The 18,786-nt window shown below is 44.8% G+C and overlaps 1 protein-coding gene and 1 long non-coding RNA gene across 2 annotated transcripts in view; one reads left to right on the top strand and one right to left on the bottom strand.

Annotated features, from left to right (window-relative positions):
* Positions 1–18,786, top strand: part of PAH (phenylalanine hydroxylase) — a 70,740-nt gene that overhangs the window by 30,947 nt on the left and 21,007 nt on the right. Inside the window, exons 4-5 of the mRNA XM_007085673.3 lie at positions 6,088–6,176; positions 17,705–17,772. Of these exons, the coding sequence (XP_007085735.1) occupies positions 6,088–6,176; positions 17,705–17,772 (157 nt within the window). The remainder of the gene's footprint in view (positions 1–6,087; positions 6,177–17,704; positions 17,773–18,786) is intronic.
* On the bottom strand, positions 534–18,099 carry LOC122240443. Its single transcript, XR_006220187.1, has 3 exons — positions 18,024–18,099; positions 17,572–17,717; positions 534–843 (listed from the first exon to the last, which is right to left on the bottom strand). It is a non-coding gene; the product is annotated as an uncharacterized LOC122240443 (long non-coding RNA).

Here is an 18,786-nt window from a genome sequence, read left to right as displayed (position 1 = left end):
ATGTAGGCTTTCCGGCTGGGTTTGCAACCAGTCCGCCTTCCCTGGATCCTGACAGCCTCTCTGACTCCTGGGCCGGGTGAGTGTCATCAGCTATAGACAAGGGACCCCTGCTCCTGCAGGACACCTGCTTCATCAAGGTCGAGGCACTTAGACGTATAGACATGTAATGGCTCTGAACTCTGATACATACATAAATATATGTGACTTACGTATGTAAATATATATGTAACAGTGCAAGAAATAAACACAATAGACTATAAAAAGAAAAAGTGTAGGGGCGCCTGGGTAACTCAGTCGGTTAAGCGTCTGACTTCGGCTCAGGTCATGATGTCGCGGTTCCTAGGTTTGAGCCCTGTGTCAGGCGCTGTGCTGACAGCTCGGAGCCTAGAGCCTGTTTCGGATTCTGTGTCTCCCTCCCTCTCTCTGCCCCTCCCCCTTTCATGCTCTGTTTCTCTCTGTCTCAAAAGTAAATAAACAATTTTTTTTTTTTAATTGTAGGCTTCATATAAAAATGTAAAGGCTTGGTCCTGTTTTGTCTGGGGTCCGCTTTAGTCTCCTTTAGGACCTGGTGTCCCTCTGCCACACTGCTTGCTTCCGGCCTTGCTGAGTGGGCCTCTTCCCCAGGAAGTGAGCCATGTCAGAACCTTGCTTCCCCCATTCCCAACAGCTTGCACTCGCCTCTCTTGGGTCTCATTTCCTTAAACCTTGTCCTGCTCTCCAAGGTGGTGGCTGGTGAACTCCTCTTAGTTGTGAGGCCTGGCCTGTGTCTTCCTTCCACCTCAGATGACACATTGGCTGTACTGAGCGGCCTCTGGGAGGTGATGCTTTAACCTCACGTGGGACCTGGGGAGGGGACGGGGAACAGATTTAAAGGTAGGGCTGGGCTGCTGCCTGGAGAGAGACTGTACCGGACTTATCGCTCCTTGTCACTTGGCCTCCTACAATGATTATAATAAAACCAAATCCTTATAAAGCACTTGCTGTGTGCCAAGCCCGGTTCTGAGCACTATTCGTGCATTAGCTCATTTAATCCTCACACACTCTGAAGTGCATACATTTACTCTAGTCTTTTTACCAATGGGACACTGGAGGACTTTGCCGGAAGTCCCGAAGTTTCACAGTAGCAGAGGCCAGGTTTGGACCCAAGCAGTTTGGCTCTGAAGCCGATATGATTAGCCAACCGAGCTTTGCTGCTGCTCCAACCTGGCTGTGTCCTGGGCCTCTTCTGGGTGGTGACAAGGCCCAGAAGGTACCAGAGGCCCCTGGACATGGGTGAGCGCCCCACAGGCTCATGGCGCTGTCTGGGGGTCCCTCACAGTCTCTGTGACAAGGGCTTGGGGCCTGGTGGGTGGCTTCTGCCTTTGTCTTCTCTTGGCCAAACCTTGAATCCTTTGAGGTTTTGCCACCTTCTCAGGTTCTCTGATTATTTTTTCGTTTCGACCAAGAAGTCTGAACTGAGCCATGTGGTCCAACAAGTGTTCTCCCTTTGGAGGAGGGGTTGGGGGGGGGGGGGGAAGAAATCAGCCAGAGCTAAAAATATACTGATTCTGCTGCCCTCTGGCGTTCAGTGGGGAGCGTGCAGGCTCACACAGCTCTGAATCAAGGTAGGAAAAGGCTTCTGTGGAGTAGAACCTTGTTCTCTTGGTGAGAGGAGCAAGGGAAATGGGAGGTGCAATGCATTTTGGGAACCGTGGTTATGCTTCCAGAAGCAAGCAAGATTGACCCAGTAAGTCCCTGGAAGCGTGTCTCCATGTCCCCTCTCACCAGCCTCAGCCCTTCACCGGCATTCTGTGGGGCTGAAAACCCAAACCCAAAGAGGATTCCAGCAAGGATTCCAGAAGGGGAAACTGAGGCCCAAGATTAGAAAGCCTATTAATACTGGAGCTTGATTGCCAATGGGCTTCTGACTCCAGTTTCCCTTCTTTCCTCTTCCTCCTCCTCCTCTCCCTCCTTCCCTTCCCCCTCCTGCTCTTCTTCCTCCTTTTTCTTCCTTTTTATCATCATCATTAAAATCTCTGTCACCCTAATGGTTAATACAGATAAGCACTTGCTGTGGACCACTTAACTGTATCACATTGGCTGTAGTATTTAATGCAATAATATAGAAAGATGCTTCTAACCGATATGGTGGAATAAAAACTAAGGCTCCGAGAGATAAAATACTTGCACCATTACACAACAAAATAAGTGGCCTACTTTCTAGTCCTGCTGGAAGACTTTCAACTCTGCTCTCTGTGCTACGCTGAACTAAGGACAGAGTGTTAAAAAAATTCCTGGAGCTTGCAGGTGAACAATAATAGTATTTACTATGTGCCAGTACTGTGCTCAGTGAATCACGTATATTAACTCATTCAACCTTGTACCGTTCCTATAAAGTGGTACTTTATAGTGCTATTATTATCTCCATTTTACAGATAGGGAGACCGAGGCACAAAAAGATTTAATAATTTGTTCTGAGTGGCACAGATAGTAAGTAGAGTGACAACATTCCAGCCTAAGCTGTCTGGCTTTGTTGCCCAGGCCCCTGACGATTGCTAGACTGACTCTCCCTAAGTCAGACAGGGAGCCAGCTCTGAACTGACGACAGACTCTAGCTCTCCCAGATCCCCTTGAGCAATGGGAAGACGACATCAAGTTGCCAAGGCCCTCGTTCTGGGGTCTGGAGCCACAGGATGACATAGGAAGTAGTGTCCCCCTTCCTCTCCATCTCCTGAGTTCAGGAACTTCCTGGCATTGGTATCTATTTAAATTTCTTTATAATTTCTTTCTTGTCACCCATACCCACTAGAATGGAAGCACCACAGGAGTGAAGACTCCCTCAGTGTCTAGTGTCTGGTAGTAGTCGGTGCTGAACACATATTTGTAGAATCTACTTCGACGAGGTTAAGGGTGACCAGAGTCAGAAAGTGGGGGAGCAAGACAGGGCTGGCTTGTCCTGTCTCTGGGGCAACTGTGACCGCTGGAGCTATGGATGACTCCCAAGCAAGAGAGATAATGATGACATGGGGAAAAGATGCCTTGGGAGAGAGTTGATGGGACGGCAACATTCTGGGGAAGCAGGAATGGTCTCAGAGGGGATCCCGAGCCCTACAATAAGGTGTCCTTTCTGAAGTCCTTCCAAACCTGAGTAAGGGGTAGACCCCATTTTCAGTGCCAACAACAGAGATCCATTGTACAGGGGGAAGCAGTGGACTCAAGGAGAAAGGAAAGCCTGGAGAAAAGTTCAGGAGACAAAGTGGGAAGCCAGGTGCCATGCTGGGTGAGCCGCGCCTGGTGATGTCGTCCCAGACTCCAAAGTCCGGCAGTTGGGACTCAGAAGGTCTTATCCTCTGAGACTCTGGGACTCAGAGACTTATCCTCTCTGTTCCTCCTTGTCCTCATCTGTGAAATGGGGATAATAATAACGCCTACCTCTTGGGGTTATTATGCGGATTGGGTGAGGTGCTACATGTAGTGTGTCTAAGACAGCGCCTGGCACATAGCAAGTGCTGTATAAGCCTTAGCTCCTGGAATATTCCTGCAGTGTCTGTTCCTGTGCCTATCACCACAGAGAGCCACCCTTGAGCAGTGGGCTGGGCTGTAAGGGCATGGAAACCTCCAGCTGGGAAACTGAAAGGACAATCAGGCAGTCAGGCTCCGGAGGCCAGCTAACAATGTGCTCCCTGTAACTCCCCAAAGCGGCAGGATGGATTCATGGTCAGGACGGAAGGCACCAAGTCATCCAGGCCTGAGTTTGAATCCTGACCTCCTCTGTTTCCTGGCAGTTAGGTATTTGGGTTTGCCACTTAACCTCTCTGTACCTCAGTTTCCTCATTGGTAACGTGGGAGACTACCCGCCTCACAGGTTAAATATTTAGAATGGCACTCAGTGCTAGTTTTTATCACTACCATAGGCAGTAGAGAGCTTTGCACCTCTTATCTATGGAAACAGCTCTCTAAATGGATCTTTATGAATGCTGTTGAAGTAAGCGTCTTGTTTTGGTGGAATGTGGAAGATTCTTACCTGATGCTTCTATGTATACATCATGGCTGGCATTTCCCCAGGCTGGCCACTAGATGGCATGCATGCCCTTTCCCTCCTGACCTGAGCTGGGCCAGAATCAGAAAGAAGGTGCCAGAGATGGAAAGCTACCTTTTATGGGCTAGACACTGGGCCAGCCCTTTGCCTACATTCTTATTGACTCCTCACTGTAATACTCAGATTAAAAGAGATATTGAACCAAAATAGTAAGCATAGTGGATGCCACATGGTTAGGCCTCAAGAAACATCTTCTTCCTATTACTGTTGTTATTATTGCCATTTTTACAGTTAGGACTGAGGCACAGAGAGGAAAAGTAGGTAGATGGAGCCTGGATTCCAAGCCAGACCTTACTGACTACAAGTTCAGCATCTTTTCTCTAAACCTCATTTCAGGGGAAGCATTGGATGGCTGGACCTCACTTCACAGCTCTCCCTGCCTCCCATGTCCTCTTTGGCTCTGTTTTTCTGTCTCTTACTTCCTGTGTGGTCTTCAACTAGTTATTTGGACTTTCAGAGCTGTGCAGTCTGTACAATAGGGGTCACTGTGCCTTCCTTATTTTGGAGATACTTCAGAAATAGCAACTAGATCAGACTTGATGCTCCATGGATGACAGTTACTGTTGTGAGTTACCTTACAGGTTAGCACAACCAGGCTTCCTTCCTTCCTTCCTTCCTTCCTTCCTTCCTTCCTTTCTCCTTTCCTTCCTTCCTTCCTTTCTTCCTTCCTTTCCCTTCCTTCCTTCCTTCCTTCCTTCCTTCCTTCCTTCCTTCCTTCCTTTCTTCCTCCTTTCCTTCCTTCCATTCCTCCTTCCTTCCATCTTTCCTTCCTCCTGCCTCTACCGCTCCTTCCCTTTCTTTCTTCTTTTCTTCCTTGCTCTCTCCCTCCCTCCCTCATGACCTCCCTCTCCTCCATGCAGTTGAACTACAGTGCACTTATGGTTCCTACCCTCATGGACCTTACAATCCAAATGTCCTAGTCTCTGTTTATTCCCGGGGCAATTCCACCCCCAGGGGGTCTTCTCTGTAGACCACAAGCCCAGGCCTGATCTACTCCCCCACTAGGCTGCTCCAAAAGCAAGCCTGCAGATTCTCTAGGTACTATGAAGTGCTGTCCGATCCTAGACTGACTGACTCCATTCTGTTTCACCAGTGACTTTCAAATTGGCTTTGGCATCAAAAGATTCTGCCAGGATGCCTGGAAGTCTTTGTGAGGGAAGCATGTGTTAAGAAGATGGGGTCATGAGATAGGCTCCCTTGCTTAAGACAGAACAGCTCTGGTTTTATCTAATTTATATTCTGGGGTTACATGCAATATTCTGCCACTAAAGAAAACTATAAAAAACCACTCCCCTTTGCTATCAGAGGTAGGAGGGAGGCAAATTTTGAGGAAATTCAGAGAAAATCTCCAGGAAAGAGAATATGCTTGAGAATATGTTTTCAAATTATTTTTCCAAGGTGCTAAGTGAAATAAGTCAGAGAAACACAAATAATGCATGGTATCTCTTACGTATGGAACCTTTAAAAAAAAAGGCACGAAACTCATAGAAACAGACAACAGATTAGTGATTGCCAAGGGCTGGGGGCTGGGGAAAATAGGGAGAGGTTGGTAAAAGGGTTTATTTCAGCTATAAGGTAGATAAGGTCTGAGGACCTACTGTAAAACGTGGTGACTGTGGTTGATAACACTGTATTATATAACTGAAATTTGCTGAGAGAGTAGAGCTTAAATATTTGTACTAACCCCCAAAGGTAAATATGTGTGAGTTGACGGATATGTTAATTGACTAGATGGGGGAAATGCTTTCACAATGTATACCTATGTCAAATCACAACGATGTACACTTTAAATATCTTATAATTTTATCTGTCAGTTACACTTGAACAAGGCTGAAATTTTAAGAAATTAGTTTCCAAGGAAAATGGGAGTCAACTTTTGAATTATAGTAATTTGGGGAGCCCACTTGCCCCCTCACTGGTTTGTCTAATTGGGGCTGATCCCATGCTTCTGACCTTCGACCATGTCCTGCCAATCCCCTACTCAGGATGTTGCCCTCTCTGTGTTTCAGTGCCCTGGTTCCCAAGAACCATTCAAGAGCTCGACAGATTTGCCAACCAGATCCTCAGCTATGGAGCAGAACTGGATGCAGACCACCCTGTGAGTCCCCGTGTCTGTGGTCCTTCCCATGAGATCCTTTCAGCCCACCCCTCCCTGCCCCTACTCCCCTCCCTGATCCCCAGCAATGTGTCTTCATTTGTTTGCTTGTACTACAGACATCTGGAGGGTGTCTTCTTGTACATCATCAGCACCATCATTATCATGGTCATTTTTATTGTTGGAGCAAATATGGATCGGCCTCCAGAAGTTATTGTTTATGTATAATATATGGATGTAGGTGTGTGTTTGCGCACACACACACACACACACACACACATGTAAATCATCTTTCTGGCTTTGTACAATTAAAGAGGTTCAGTTCAAGTGTTTGGGAAACAGTAAACCACTAACAACTCTGCCAGGTACAGCAGGGCAGTGAGGAGAGGTGACATTGGAACTGGATCCCCCAAACTGAGTAGAAGATGCTGAGGGAACAGTATATGTGAAGGCTCAGAGTCCTGAAAGTATCTGGAATATTTTGGAATGGCTGACTGGTGCATGAGGTGTGAGGGTCAGATTTTAAAAGGTCTGATATACCAGACAAAGAAGTCAGACTGCATCCCATGTCCTGTGGGCAGGGGAGCAGGTTGTTCTTTACTGGTTTCTGAGAAAAGGCCCAGGGTGGGGGGACTTTATCACCATTTTTGTGTGTGGTGCAGGGGTTTGGGGAGGGGGAGCAGCTCAGGCTGCACTCAGGGTCAGGACCAGTTCTGACAGCCTCCATAGCTGAAAAGTGCCACAGTCATATCGTCTGTCACTTACTCTCTGCCCAGGTAGATGGCTCCTTAATCTTTAAATGACTTGGAAGCTGTTTCATTACAGTGGTTTAGTGGAACTCAGTGAGAGTGTCTGCATTTCAGCGGTTTTCTTACATCTCTGTGGGTCTTTACAGTTGAGTGAATCGTGAACTTGCTCTTCACAAAGGCTCTTTGCAGTAAGCAAAGCAGATGTTCCCATTTTACAGGTAGATTCATTGAGGCCCAGTGAGAGTAAATGACTTTTCCAAGGTCCCATGCTAAGCTTTGGGTTTTAAGATTCCTAATCCAGTCCTCATGGTGCCAAAGACAAAGGTCTAGCCAGTGGCAGAAACAGTGGTGCTTTCTCAGAGACAAAGAGAGACCTATTTCTGGAGTAGGCTGGCCTTTTCAAATATGATCAAGTGTTGCTTATTCTAACTCAAATAGTAAACCCCTGATAGTGGACTCAAAAATACAGAAAAGCATGAGAGGAAAATGAAGATCACCCATAATTCCAGTTATTTCCCTTTTCCTCTTGGTAGTATTCTGCATTTTTTTTTACAATGAGAAACTATTTTAGAAACAGAGGCGAGTTCCCTCCTGACACCCACACGTCAAAATTGAAAAAAATTATCCCCTATTGTCACACTGTCCAGAAACAATCAGTGTTAATTTTGGTGTGCTCCCTTTCTCTTCTCCACATCTCTTTCCCCCTCTCTTTCTATTATTTAGAAATTAATACATATTATTAAATTATATATATCATAAAATTATTATATATATAATTTTTGTGCATTGCCATAACTTACTAAGCAGCCCCCAATGGCAAGCATTTAGGAAGTTTCTAGTCTTTCCCTAGGACAATAATTTGCTTGCCTGGGTATCTTGATGTGGGCTCTCCATAGCTTCCTTGATGCTTCCTTGTGAAACTACTTAGTCTAGGGATAGAAATTGTAGTTCAGTCTCCTAATATATATACTTCAGTACCTTATGCCCCCCAAAATAAAGCTGGATCCCCATTCACCTTCCTGGGGATGGTGCAGCCTTCTCCTGTGGCTCCTGGGGGCGGCAGACCTGAGCCAAGAGAGGTTCTAGATCCCCACTGACAGGTCTTCGGCCGTGGGCCTTGGGAGCAAAGCATCTGCAAAGATATTGTTCCCCTGGAAGACCTGTCTGGCCACCTTGACCCAGTCAATGGAAAATTAGCCCATCTTACCAGCCTCCATACCTCCTGCCATGACCCAAGACCCTTCTGCTGGTCACACTCACTGCTCACTTGGGGGAACGAGTATGGCCAGGAAAGAGGGAAGAGGTCACAGACATGGACATTTCCCTCCCTTTATCCTTGTGTCTCCTCAGGTAGATAAGCTGGTCTTAGAATTCTCTAGAATTCATTTCTCCTTACAGACCCAGCCCCTATCTTTGTTTCCCTGGCCTCTCACTGTGATGAATTTTATCATAAAAAAAAACCCATCTGTCTGGTACACGGTCCTCCCGATGAGGAGGCCAGGCTCTCTCTGTTCCTTCTTGTGGCTTTTCATCAGATCCTGGGAACTGATGGGCCAAGGACAGAGTAAACCCTCCAGAGTGCTCACAGGCCCTGGCTGCCATGTGTGAGGAGTGGCGGTGTTCTTCCCGAAAGGACCCTCTGTTCCGCTCTGTACCAGGTTCGCAGCATGCTCCCCTGCCCTTGGCAGTGTGCACTGACGTTTGACCCAATATCTCACTTCAAGGCCTCCAAAACAGCCACTCTGAAGAATGCGGCCAAGGAAGGATTGTTCCTGCCCCAGAGGGTAAAGGGCATCTGCCTGTGTGCGTTGGCCAAGTGGGAAAATAAATTAAGAGCTGCATTCCACCCCGTGCACACTGCCTTCTTTCCTTTGTTGCCTGTGTCTCCCCTTTCTTCCTTCCCCAGGCATTTACTAAGCGAGTGACATTCATAGCAAATGTTTCTTGAGCGTGGACTGTGTGCCGGCACTGTGCTAAATGCTCTCCCTGCATTTTTAAAATTTCGGTGTTATAACCATCCATCCTGGGAGGGTTGCGCTTTCCGATTTTCAGAGAAGTCTCAGACAGAGACGGCCGTGTGGCCTCACGTATACGTGAGCCGCCTCCCAGGCTATGTAAAGGAAAGGGGGCTGAAATGATTAATACGGCATGACCTCTGCCCTCCTGGGGCCTCCAGTTGTGGGGTGGAGGGAAAAGGGGTGTCCGCTCTTCCCAAAGGGGTGCCAGAGGTGACGGGGATACAACTGTAAGCTTGGTAGACAGAATCCAAGTGGTCTGTTTGATTTCCGTTCTCAAACGGACTCTTTCTCTGCCTGTTCCCCAGCGTCTGTGGTCCTGTCCCTGTTGTCTCCTTCACCTGGGGTAATTTTCCTTATCCTCTCACCTGTTCTTGCCCTGCTGGCAAACCTCTATTCGTTTTCTACGGCCTAGCTCATATGCTGGCCTCCCTGAAGACGTCGCTTCCACTGGCCCCTTCCCCAGGCTAAGTTTTCTGACACTGATGTCATAGAACTGTGTGTGCTGTGCTTTATACTTTGAGCACAGACTGTCAGAGAAAAATAAATTCACTTCCTCATGACTTGTAAAGGCATAAGACAGATACACGTGCGCACACACACATACACACACACACACACACGTGAAAGGGGCATATGCATGTTTCCCAAACTATAATCTATGAGAAAATTTTTTCCATGATCAAAGGGAGAAACAGTATATGCTAGAGCCCCATTTGAAGCATATGCAAGTCCCGTGATCTCATTAGGGATGTTGGAAAGTCCCGTAAACATGAACTCGTTCAACCTAATGTTTCTCAAACTTTTTTTTACTGATGGAACCCCTTTTTAATGGAATACCTAGCGATATTATCTAAAATGGTAGTGTTCCATGGAACGCAGTTCGGGTAATATTTAGTTTAAATCATAACACACAAAAAGTAGACGATTAAACACCAGGTTTAATGAGTCAGATGGCATGTACTATCACTGTGGACCGGAATGGTTAGGGAGGACTTCTGGAAAGAGGGAGAGGTGAGTGGAGTCTTCTAACAACTAGGGTAGGCTAACCGCTGATCAAACAATTCCCAAATCACCATGGATTAACTGAAGGTGTATTTCCAGCGTAAGCCAGTAGGGAGATTTCTCCGCACAGTCTTGCAGAGACTAAGCCCCTTCCACTTCAGGGCCATACCTTCCTCCAAGTCTTAGACCCTTTTATTTTTCTGCCAGCACCTGGGAAAAGTGAGACAATTGCTCCCAGGAGGTTTCTGTGGGCCATGTCTGGAGGTGACTCACATCCTTCACTCAAATTTCATTGACTGCAGCCCAGTCACATAGCCGCTAGGAACTTCAAAGAAGACTGAGAAATGTGGGTTAGCAATGTTCTCTGAAAGAGGGATGAGACACAGACCTTCGGAGCACCAGCAGCCTTGGCCACACAGATCCTAACCCCAGAGCTCCCTATGCCAGCTCCACTGGCACCTACACCAGTGTCTAGACTGAAGATTCACATGAGGGGGTGCTTTCTGGTGGAGAAAATATCAATCAGCAGTACTGTGCATCTGTGTTATTTCTTCTACTATCCAAAGGTCTCAAACTGTTTTTCAGTCTTTCAGATGTAGGTACGGAGTTTCTCTTCTCTCCAGAAAGAGCCTTGCTCTTCCCTGAGTGGAGGGCTATCATTCTAGTACTCCTCTCCTCTTCCTTTCTGCCAATTAAAATCCTCCACCCGAAGGCCCCATTAAAGTCTATTCTAAAGATGCCGGCCAGTTATCAAAGACTTGTGGCCCTCCTACTAAGTTGCTCTGTCCAAACATAATTTTCAAAAAAGTAAAAACAACTGTCATGCAGGTATGTAGTCCACATCGGTCAAAAATCTATTAGCTCAGCAGCGAGGGAACCAGCAAGATGACGATGTTGGTGCAAAGGAAGCTATAAGAGAGTAAATTATGGATGGTCATTGAAAAATTGAGTTCTGGAGCAAGACCACGGAGGTGGAGACACAAGTGATTAATGCTCTCAAAGGCAAGAAAGCCATAACTGTGAGTGCTTTTATCTACTGGACATAAATCATTTGCAACTTGATCATAAAATAAATCTTCTGCTACTTGCCCATCTTGTGTAAGTTGGCATCTAACCCTGAAGAATCTGGGCCTTACTAAGTAGTAAATTGCCCATCAGACAGATATACATGCCTCTAGAGCTTACCGTGAACTTGTTAGGCAATGATCTAATGTGACTTTGGAAAGGCACATGGTAATTTTTTTGCGTAATTTTTTAGCAGCTCCTACCCAGAAGTACGCTGAGTTATGCCATGCACTTAAAATCTAGTGATAAGTAAGACTAACAGAGTCCTGAGTTTAATGATATTAACAAGTATAATGATTGTGTGAAAGGAGAAACACTCAGGTTGTTGAGAAAGTGTATTGTAGGGGAAAATCAATAAGTTTGGAAAAAAGCAAAGAAGGTCTATAAACTGCAATTGAACCAGATGGAAAGGCCAATTAGTAGCTTATTGGTCTAGAAGAATGGGGAAGGGTATTTCAATAACAGGGAACAGCATGTGTAAAGGCCTTGATGTGGCAAAAAGCCTGGTGGGTTTAAAGAATAAAAATAAAACCAACTGGGACAAATTTGGGACATAGTATGCAGGACTACCACTGTAGTTCAACACAGAATTGGAAATGTAGGAAAAGCCAGATTGCATAACGCCTTGTGGACTGGGTTAAAAATTTTGGACTTTACCCTTAAATTGATGAGAAGCCATTGAGAGTTTTTAAAGATGAGAGTGACTGCACCAGATCTGTACATTGCAAATCTACCGGGGCTGCATGAGGGGGGAGGTATGGAAAGGACACAAAGAAAGTCCACTTGGAAAGCAGTTGTGCTAGCCCAGGCAAGAAGTGATGGGGTCCTGAACGAAGGGACAGCAGTGAGGATAAAGTAAAAAGGACAGACTTAAGATATTTGGAAGGAAGAATGGACAAAGATTGGTTATGGGATGTGAAGGAAGAGAGGAGGAGAGAAGTAAAACAATGACTCTCAGGTTATTGGCTTGGGCAACCAGGTATCTGAATCCTTTCCAAAACAGACTTTGTGGCTTTATAGGTGGTAGGCACGGCCAGCAACAGAGAGTGGGCAAGGGGCGGGGCTGTTGTTGGTGCTGCCCTGGTCTATTGGTTTGCACGTCTCTGGGCGGGGTCTGCAGGATGGCAATGGCAGTTACTAAACCACTTTGAGACTCTTGTCTCCTGTGTACCATCCTTTCTCCACTTGGTGTGGGGCTGATGGAATGCAAAAAGTCTCTCATTGTTGGCATAGATGGAATATAAATAGGAAAGAAAGAATTGTACAGATGCTGTTTAGAAGGCCCAACCTTCTAGCCCTGGGTGATGGGGCTCAATGACCCTTTCCAGACTCTATCCTTTTTATGTTCTGAACCAGACTTCTCAGCTTTTGAATTTTCCACCATTTTGTACAAATGTGTCATTTTTTGATTGTCTCCTTTGTGTTCAGAGTTTTACTTAGTGCCCTGCGTACCTTACCTACTCTAACCCAGCCAACACCACGAGGGAACTGGAGCTAACAGTCTCACTTTACTGATGAAGAAACGTAGGCTCTGAGAATCGAACTGGCCAACCTCAAGCCAAGCTCCTAGTGACTGGGGTTAGTAATCCACCCAGCCTGCCTGACTTGAAAACCCCTGTTCTTGCTAGTCTAAAGATGGCATTTCTGAGATTTAACCTCAGCCATGATATCAAGAAAGGGTAACATGAAAAGCTCAGTATGAAATACCCAGAAGACTTTTCCATACGGTTACCTGTTCCCTGAAATCCCCGCAAAAACAGAACCACACACGTCAACACCCAAGTCACAAAAATGCTGAGATTTAGGAAAGTGATTGCATGTAGACTGCCTCCTGTAGAATTCCCTCCACTTTGTCCCTTCCACGCCTCCCCCCCCTTCCCCACTCCTCCTTCACCAACAATATATTTTCCTGTCAAAACATACTTGGTTACACGCAGTGCAACCAAAATTGCTGCTATTAGCTTAATTGAGACAGGGTGATTATAAATAAATTACATGCAGTGCTACTGAAATTGCTGCTATTAGCTTAATTGAGACAGGATGATTAGTCATCATCAACTGAAGCTTAATTCAGAGTGTACTGTGCATGGCTGCAGAGATCCTGTGGTCATCTGGCTGCCCAAAGGATCAAGACCAAACCGCCAACAGATGGACTTCAGGGCCACAGCTCCCTTTCCCTGGCAACCGAGAGAACAAAAGTCCTTGCAGCCTGGTTGGTGGTGGTGGTGGTGGCGGGGGGGGGGGGGGGGGGTCTTGACGGCTGATAATGAACTTCTTAGGCACTTTGAGCTGGAAGGGACTGTGGTTAGAAACGTTCCCTGTGGAAAATCTGTGTAGAAAAGTATATATGTACGTGTATCGATGTATCTCAGCATGTGAATCTTCTGTCGCTTCCTCACAATGATTTGAGATGGGATTTCTAATGCTATTTTACTTTTTTTACTAATTATAAAAGAAATCCATACTCACAGTACAAAACCTCAAAAGCATAAATAGTATAGAAAAATCAAAGTTACTCTCTCATTTTTGTAAGGTTTGTTAGGCCCTGGTGTACTTTTTCCATCACTTCATTTGTACATTCCCTCCATCATAGTTGATACCTCCTGGATATGCAATTTTATATTAAGCTTTTTTTTCACTGATGAAAATATCTTCAAACTACCTAGACAACGTACATTACAGATCAAAGATAAAGAGCCGAATAGGGCAGAGAGATTGTCATGGGCTTCTCACTCCTGGAGGCAGCATGATGAAGTGAAAATCCACTGGTTAAGGGAGATCTTCCCTCATCCCCCTGGTTTCCTGCCTCAACCCTCAAACCTCAGCTCGTCAGCCAAGGGTGCAAACAGAAAACTCCCATGGAGGTGCTCCGTGGGCTTCATTTTTCTCATATCTTGATCAATATATAGAAATATTCTCCAAGACGGCTTATAGGTGCAAAAGTCTATGCTGTATACTTAAGGGCTGGGGAGAGCCATTTATTACAGACTGTTATTTTTTTAAATTCTTTTTTATGTTTATTTATTTCTCAGACAGAGAGAGACAGCATGAGTGGGGGAGGGGCAGAGAGAGAGGGAGACACAGAATCAGAAGCAGGCTCCAGACTGTGAGCTGTCAGCACAGAGCCTGACGTGGGGCTCGAACTCACAAACCGTGAGATCATGACCTGAGCCGAAGTCGGTTGCTCAACCGACTGAGCCACCCAGGTGCCCCTATTACAGACTGTTAAATAAGACTTGTAGGTGAGGATGACTGTGGTCCACCAAACCTTAATGATTGGCAAGTATTAAGTTCATATTTTGAGTCCTAACTATGGAGATGTGTTCTTCCTTTAGCCTGGTAGGCAGGCTCCTAAAGGGATGCATTCAGTGCTGCTTGGAAATCAAATCATGGTGCCCAGTTTACTTACTGCATCATCCCAAGGCAACTTATCTTCATCCAATAGAAGGGCACCAAGGGTAGTTTTAAGCTTTCAGATTCCTAAGCCTTCCTTCCTGTAATTAATGACTCCAAACCATTCAGCCCTGTGAGGAAAACCTAAGAGCTGTATTTTGTAATAACTGTGTCATGGAATGTTTTCCAAACTGAATAATCACTTAATTTACTTGGGATTTGAATTTGGAATAAGGATACGTAGTAATTTTAATTTTCTGCTGTGAAACATTTAGATTTCTCTTTCTCAAAATATATCTTAAGAAGCAAACTAAGAAATTCTTTCTTCCCTCCCTCCCTCTGATCATCCCTTCCTCCTTCCTTCTTTGCCTCTTTCAACAAGTGTTTGTAGTTCTTTCTGTGTGGCAGACTCTATGCTACAGACCCTCAGATTACATATATATATGGACCCTGGTTCTTTGGAACTGCTGGCAGACGGATTGAAACCAATGACGACAACAACAACAAAATAACCAACCAACCAGCCAATCAGACAAGACAAAACAAGAAAACAATATCTAAAAATCAGGGAGTACTTATCCTTTAAAAATACTTCTCTAAATATGACACTCTGTGATGCAAGCCCTTGTTTATGATTCATCAACACCTTGGTTTGAAGGGAAGGTGGGGCAGGTGGTAGAGGTCCTCCCTTATTGGGAAATTCTTGGAATGAACAAAGTAAGTTCTAGTGGTGATGCTAGTCTCTTGTTTTTCTAAAATTCAGATACTATCATTTTTTTGGTAAAATACCCCCCCCCTCCCTTTCCAGGTTTATTAAGTATAATTGACACATAACATTGTGTAACTTTAAAGTGTATAACATGATGATTTGATACACATATATATCGCAAAATGATTATAACAGTAAGGTTAGTTAACACCTCTGTCGCTTCACATGATTGCCATTTGTGTGTGTGTGTGTGTGTGTGTGCGTGTGTGTGTGTGTGATGAGAATATTTAAGATCTACTCTGTTACCAACTTCCAAGTATATAATACAGTATTATTAATTATAGCTACTATGCTGTACATTACATTTCCAGAACTTACTCATCTTACAGTTGCAAGTCTGTACCCTTTGACCAACATCTGCTCATTTCTCCCACCCCAGCCCCTGGCAACCACCATTCGACTTTGCTTCTATGAATTCAGCTTTTTTTCAATTTTACATAGAAGTAAGATAATGCAGTATTTGTATTTCTCTGTCTGACTTACTTAGCATAATAACTTCACAAGTCATCCATGTTGTCAGAAGTGGCAGGATTTCCTTCTTTTATGGTTGAGTGGTAGGATATATATCTGTATGATATTACTATACTATATATTATATATTATAATACATGTGATATATATGGGTACATCTTCTTCATCCTTTCGTCTATTGACAGACACTTAGGTTGTTTCCATATGTTGGCTATTGTGAGAAATGCTACAGTGAACATGGAATATAGACATCTCTTCAAGATCTTATTTTCATTTCCTCTAGATGGAAACCCAGAAGTGAGACTGCTGGTTCATACGGTAGTTCTGTATTTAATTTTTTGAGGAACCTTCATACTGTTTTCCATAGTGGCTACACCAATATACATTCCCATATGCCGTACGTGAGGGTTCCCTTTCTTCCATATCCTCACTCATTCTCTCTTGTCTTTATGATGATAGCCATTCTAAAAGGTGTCAGGTGGTATCTCATTGTGGTTTAGATTTACATTTCCCTGAAGATGAGTGTTGGGCGTCTTCTCAGGTACTTACTGACTACGTGTATTTCGTCTTTAGAAAATGTCTATTCGGTTCTATGGCTTATTTTTTAAATGGAAAACTTAGGGCTGCATTGTATGAGTTACTTATATATTTTAGGTATTTACCTTATATTAGATATACGGTTTGCAATATTTTTTTCACGTTCCGTTGGTTGCCTTTTCATTTGGTTGGTTGTTTCTTTTACAGTGCAAAAGTATTAGTTTGACATAGTCCTACTGGTTGACTTTTACTTTGTTGCTTGTACTTCTGGAGTTATATCCAGAAAAATTATTGTCAAGAAGCAGTCCTTCTTGAGAAAGAAGAACAAAGGTGGAGGTGTCACATGTCTTGATTTCAAATTATATTACAAAGCTATACAAATCAAAACAGTATGGTACCGGCATAAATTGACCAATGGAACACAGTTGAGAGCCCAGAAGTAAAGCCATGCATATGCAGACAGCTAATAGTTGACAAGGGAGCCAAGAATACTCAATGGGGAATGGATGATAGTCTCTTCAGTAAATGGAGTTGGGAAAACCAGATGTTCACATGCAAAAGAATGAAATTAGATGCCTATCTGACACCCCTTGCAAAAATTAACTTGAAATGGATTAAAGACTTAAGTGCAAGACCTTAAACCATAGGACTCCTAGAAGAAAGTGCAGGGAAAATGCCCTTTTAATTAATTGGGCTCATCTCTGACTAAGGTATATGCCCCACCAACACTGAAAGACACCCTTGGCTTCTTTCCACTCTTCAGAAATATGCTGCTTATGGGGGTGCCCGGGTGATTCAGTCAGTTGAGCATCTGACTCTTGACCTTGGCTCCAGTCATGATCTCACGGTTTGTGGGATCGAGCCCCGCGTCAGGCTCCGTGCTGAGTGTGGAGCCCGCTTGAGAGTCTCTCTCTCTTCCTCTCTCTCTGCCCCTCCCCCACTCACATGCCCCCCCTCAAATAAATTTTATATATATATATATATATATATATATATATATATATATATATATATATATGAAACATGCTGCTTATGATTGTTGGGGGAAAGGCTGCCTGCCGGTGGGTGAGCCTCAAAGGAGAAATGATTATCTTCATTTTTCTATATTGAGATTGATTTCTCAGGTGAGCCCCTGCTGCGGGATAAAGGTTGACCCTGAACTGTAATGAAAACAGCATGAAACTGGGTGCTTCAAACCCTCGTCTCATCTTTGCCTGACTCCTTTTCCTGGGCCACTGTTTATGCTGGATGCATGAGGATAATCATACTGAGCTACCATGCAAGATTTTTGTGGGACTTACAGATAAAGTAAGTCCCTAGCACACATAGACAGGCATATAATAAAGACCCAATAAATACTATTTTAAAAAATTGCAGTAGCAGCAAGCACGTACCTGTTTGTTTATCAAGAAGCTGAGGAAGGAGAGCGGGGCTGTCAGAGCTCACGAGCCCCCATTCAAATCCCGCAGGGACATGCTAGGCCTCTCTGCCCAAGCCTTGAGAAGTCAAGTGTCTCCTCTTTCCTAGGGTTTTAAGGATCCTGTGTATCGAGCAAGACGGAAGCAGTTTGCTGACATTGCCTACAGCTACCGACAGTAAGTCCACTTTGCTGGTCTTGGGGAAGAGAGAAGCACACGCTCCTGGCTTACCTTTTCCTTGCCCAAGTTTGGAAAATACCAGCATAGAGAGTCCTGCCTTCGGCGTGTGTGTGTATGTGTGTGTGTGTGTGTGTGTGTGTGTGTGTGTGTGTGTGTGTGTGTGCGCGCGCGCATGTGTGTTTAAACCCTCCCTTTAATAACACATGTTTCAAAAAAAAATTGCTGCTAGACAAAACAAAATTACCCACCGTGCCGGCCGGCCTTCTCCCCAGCTTTGTTGTGTCCTTATGCGCTAACGTCTGAAGTAATTACAAAAGGCCTCGGCCCTGAATAACACAGCCTCTGGTATTCTCCACATTAAACAGGGAAGAAGGAAAAAGAGAATCATTTACATTCAAGGAGGAGTTGGCTGCTTTACTGAAATAATGAATCATTTGAGGTTTTAGATGAGCCGTGCCTCAGCGTTCTTCTTTGATCTGATCTGACCCAGCTGCGAAGGGCAATTTTCAGAGGAGTTTATTGTTTTCTGCTGGGATTCTACCCTATTTTAGCCAAAGGAAAATGCAAATATCAAAGATGTCAGTTTGGGAAGGGAGCTGTTTTTGCTGTTTTGAGCCCTCAGGAACTACAGAAATGCTACCATGGGGAAACTTAGCGTTTGAGGCCTGAGCTCCATTCCTGAGTTAAGACGTGAGAAAAGACATGCTCAAGATGAGACGTAAATGTTGACCAGGATCCGGGACACCTGGGTGGCTCAGTCGGTTAAGCATCTGACTATTGATTTCAGCTTAGGCCATGACTTCATGGTTCGTGGGTTTGAGCCCCATGTCAGGCTCTGCGCTGGAGCCTGCTTGGGATCCTCTCTCTCTCTCTCTCTCTCTCTCTCTCTCTCTCTCTCTCTCTCTCTCATTCTCTCTCCGCCGCCCCCCAACCCGCCCATCTCATCTCTCTCTAAATAAATAAATAAAAATTTTTAAAAAGTTGACCAGAACCCTGAGGGATGGTACTTTA

Source organism: Panthera tigris, chromosome B4 (genome assembly GCF_018350195.1).
Source record: "Panthera tigris isolate Pti1 chromosome B4, P.tigris_Pti1_mat1.1, whole genome shotgun sequence".
NCBI lineage: Eukaryota > Metazoa > Chordata > Mammalia > Carnivora > Felidae > Panthera > Panthera tigris.
Note: the sequence above shows the minus strand (reverse complement) of the source record. Positions and strands in the feature narration are given on the sequence as shown.